At 41.9% G+C, this 4,218-nt stretch overlaps 1 protein-coding gene across 1 annotated transcript; it reads left to right on the forward strand.

Moving 5' to 3' along the window:
- Positions 1-984: 984 nt before the first annotated feature.
- On the forward strand, positions 985-3,479 carry LOC145009546 (uncharacterized). Its single transcript, XM_078968225.1, has 2 exons — positions 985-2,818; positions 3,127-3,479. The coding sequence occupies exons 1-2, from the start codon at positions 985-987 to the stop codon at positions 3,477-3,479; spliced, it is 2,187 nt and encodes a 728-aa protein (XP_078824351.1).
- Positions 3,480-4,218: the final 739 nt, after the last annotated feature.

Genomic DNA, 4,218 nt, shown 5'->3' on the forward strand with positions numbered 1-4,218 from the left:
CAAGCTTAGGGCATTACCCTTCGCAGTGCAAGACGCCGCCAAAGACTGGCTCTATGACCTCCCACCGGGGATGGTGACTACTTGGGTAGACCTTGTGAGGTTGTTCTTGGACAAGTATTTTCCCAAAATGAAAGCTTCGGCCCTACAGAGGGAAATTATCGGAATTAAGCAACACAAAAGAGAAGCTTTCCACACATATTGGGAAAGATTTAAGAAACTTTGCGCCCGTTGTCCAAAGCACGGGATCACCGAGTATCAGCTCCTATAGTATTTCATTGAAGGTACGATCCCCATGGAAAGAAGACTTCTCAATGCTTCTAGTGGTGGATCTTTGCCCAATAAGACCCCAACTGAGATCCGAAATCTAATCAAGAACATGGCTGAAGATTCCAAACATTCAAGCCATGACGAAGAATGGTATACAGATGCACCCCGAGGTGTAAAAGAAGTTCAAACTCCTTAGATTGAAGCTCAATTGTCTGAGCTCACAAAAGTAGTCATGATGTTGGCCAAAGACAAAGGTGTGCAGCCCACACCTCGCCGATGCGGTATTTGCACCCAAGTGGGGCATCCAACCGATATGTGCCCACAACTCCAAGAGGAAGATTATGAAGAAGCGAAAGTCATGGGAGGCTATTCTGGGGCAAATCAGAGAGGTTATGAGCAACCAAGAGGTGATCAGCGATGGAACAATAATCAAGGGTGGGGAGGCAATGAACAAGGTAATTATCAGCAAAATCAATCGCATCAATATCGACCAAGACCACCATTTCCTCAAAATCATAACGACCACCCTTCTAACCTCAAAATTACCAACCAAGGCACCCACAACAACCCCATCCACAAGCAAGTTCTTCAAGTATCTCCTTAGAGGACATAGTGAAAAGCCTTGCCACAAGCACTCAAAGCTTTCAACAAGAAACCAAGGAGAGCATAAAAACCTTGGAGCAACAAGTATCACAACTTTCTCAATCCGTGAGTAATATGGAGTCGCAAGGCAAGCTACCATGGCAAACGGAGAAGAACCCAAAACACAATGCGTGTGCAATTACTCTAAGAGGTGGGAAAAGTTATGAAAGCCCAAGGATGCTGCATGAAGAAGAAGAAGAGAAAAAGATTGAGGTGGAAGAAGCTATCAAAGAAGAGGAAAGGAAAAGTATTTCCAAGTCAAAGAAGACCATAGAGACCGAAGTGAAAGTCACACCAGCTCCATTTCCTTCAAGGTTGGCAAGCACCAAAAGAGAAAGGGAAGATGGCAAAATCATGGCCATGTTTCGAAAGGTTGAAATCAATATCCCTCTTTTAGATGCCATTACACAGATTCCTAGATATGGTAAGTTCCTTAAGGAACTTTGCACATCTAAGAAAAAGTTTAAAGGAAATCAAACTGTGAAGGTTGGTGAAAATGTCTCAGCCGTGTTACAAAAGCGGCTACCCAAAAAATGCAAGGACCCGGGTGTTTTCATGGTTCCTTGCAAAATGGGTAATCTTTTTGTACCACGTGCCATGCTTGATCTTGGAGCATCAATTAATGTCTTACCCTATTCAAAGACAATGGGAATTGGACCTTTATCAAAAACCGGAGTTATCGTTCAACTTGCTGACCGGACTTTGGTACACCCGAAAGGTGTATTGGAGGATGTGTTAGTGCAAGTTAATGAGCTTGTTTTTCCCGCTGACTTTTATGTTTTAGATATGGGTGATGCAAACACCCCACAATCGAGCTCCATCCTTTTGGGGAGACATTTTATGAGTACCTCAAAAACAAAAATAGATGTAGCCAATGGTACTTTGTCAATGGAGTTCGATGGTGAGGTGATTAACTTTAATATCTTTGAAGCCATGCATTATCCTAGCGATATTCATTCTTTAAACTTCATAGATGTTATTAATTCATGTATTAATGATTGCTTTGAGATGTCAAGCCAAGATGTGCTAACCACCATCTTGAGCAAACACTTTGATGAGACAGGGATTAAGGATTTGGCTGACAAGTACAAATTGGAGGATGAATTGATTGAAGTAATCAATTCCTTGGAGAAAGCAGAACCCATGAGAGTTGAACCACCCCGCATGAAGCTAAAAAGTTCCAATCTGAAACTTCTCCCATCCATAGTACAACCACCGACTCTTGAGTTGAAGGCTCTTCTCGACCATCTCAAATATACCTATCTTGGAGAGGAAGAGTCATTACCGGTGATAATTTCGACCAAGCTGGCACTAGAAGAAGAAAAAGAGTTGGTTGGAATTTTGAAGAAATACAAGGAGGCTATTGGTTGGACCATTGTGGATATAAAAGGGTTGAGCCCATCATTATGCATGCACAAAATACTGATGGAAGAGGACTTCAAGCCAACCCGTGAAGCCCAAAGGAGGTTGAATCCACCTATGATGGAGGTGGTTAAAAAAGAGATCATGAAGCTCTTGGATGCAGGTGTAATCTACCCCATTTCTGATAGTAAGTGGGTAAGTCCTGTGCAAGTTGTCCCGAAAAAAGCCAGAGTCACCGTTGTCAAAAACTATGAGGGGGAATTGGTACCCACCCGTGTGCAAAACAGGTGGAGAGTTTGTATCGATTATAGGAAGTTGAATGCTTCCACCCGCAAAGACCACTTCCCTTTGCCATTCATCGATCAGATGTTAGAAGGATTGGCCGGGAAATCCCACTATTGCTTCCTTGATGGTTTCTCTGGTTTTCATCAAATTCCGGTTGCCTCGGAAGACCAAGAGAAAACCACATTCACATGTCCCTTTGGCACCTTTGCATACAGACGCATGCCCTTTAGCTTGTGCAATGCACCCGCGGCCTTCCAAAGATGTATGGTGAGCATATTTTCAGAATATGTCGAAAATATTATATACGTTTTCATGGACGATTTTACTATTTAAGGAAATTATTTTAATGAATGTTTGCAAAATCTCACCAAAATCTTACAAAGGTGCATTGACATGAACTTAGTCCTTAATTATGAAAAATGCCATTTTATGGTTGACAAGGGCTTGATACTTGGACATATGGTGTCCCAAAAAGGTTTAGAAGTTGACAAGGCCAAAACAAATGTTATTAAGAGCTTACCATACCCGGCAAATGTTTGGGAAGTACGTTCTTTTTTCTTGGCCATGCAGGTTTTTATCGGCGGTTTATAAAGGATTTTTCCAAGATCACGGTGCCGATTTGTCAACTTCTACAAAAGGAGGCCGATTTTGAGTTTGGTGATGAATGTAAGAAGACATTTGATCGTTTGAAAGACTTGTTGACATCCGCCACCATTATTCAACTGCCGAATTGGAATCTTCCATTTGAGATCATGTGCGATGCTAGCAATATCGCAGTTGGGGCGGTTTTGGGACAAAAGGTTGACCGAGCACATCATGTCATCTACTATGCATCAAAGACCCTTGATAGTGCACAAGGCAACTACACCACAAAGGAGAAAGAGATGCTTGCTATTGTCTTTGCTCTAGAGAAGTTCCGATAATACCTCCTTGGAACTAAAGTGATTATATATTCGGACCATGCAGCCATAAAGCACTTGCTTACAAAGAAAGATTCGAAGCCGAGTTTAGTACGGTGGATGCTGCTTTTGCAAGAGTTCGATAATGAGATCAAATACAAGAGTGGAAAGGAAAATCTGGTTGCGGATCATCTAAGTCGCATTGTATCGCCCGAAGATGATATACCAATCTGTGACACATTTCCAGATGAGCATCTATTTGCAGCCAAAGAAGCACCATGGTAAGCAGATATCGTCAATTACTTGGTCACAAGTCAATTTCCCCCAGATTCATCCCGTTGGCAAAGAGACAAAATCAAGAAGGAAGCCAAACGATACATATGGGACGAGCCTTACCTTTGGAATTACTGTACGGACCAAGTAATTTGCAGGTGTGTTGAGCAAAGAGAGGTACAATCTATCCTTAATTTTTGCCATTCTTATGCTTGTGGTGGTCACTTTGGACCCCAAAGGATATTTAGGAAAGTTTTAGATAGCGGATTCTTTTGGCCTTCTATTTTCCATGATTCCCATGTGCTTTGTACACATTGTGAAAAGTGCAAAAAATCCGGATCTTTAAGCTTTAGGAATCAAATGCACCTTACCCCTATTCTAGTATGTGAGATTTTTGATGTATGGGGTATTGTCTTTATGGGACCATTTCTGCCTTCTTTTGGTTGTTCTTATATTTTGTTAGCGGTGGATTATGTGTCTGATGGAACCT

Source organism: Lactuca saligna, chromosome 8, assembly GCF_052625555.1.
Source record: "Lactuca saligna cultivar CGN05327 chromosome 8, ASM5262555v1, whole genome shotgun sequence".
NCBI lineage: Eukaryota > Viridiplantae > Streptophyta > Magnoliopsida > Asterales > Asteraceae > Lactuca > Lactuca saligna.

Coding starts and splice junctions, on each gene's coding strand:
- LOC145009546 (XM_078968225.1), top strand. CDS start 985: ATGGAGTCGCAAGGCAAGCTACCATGGCAAACGGAGAAGAACCCAAAA. Junction 2,819..3,126: donor ACCCGCGGCCTTCCAAAGAT/GTATGGTGAGCA, acceptor TTGGCCATGCAG/GTTTTTATCGGCGGTTTATA.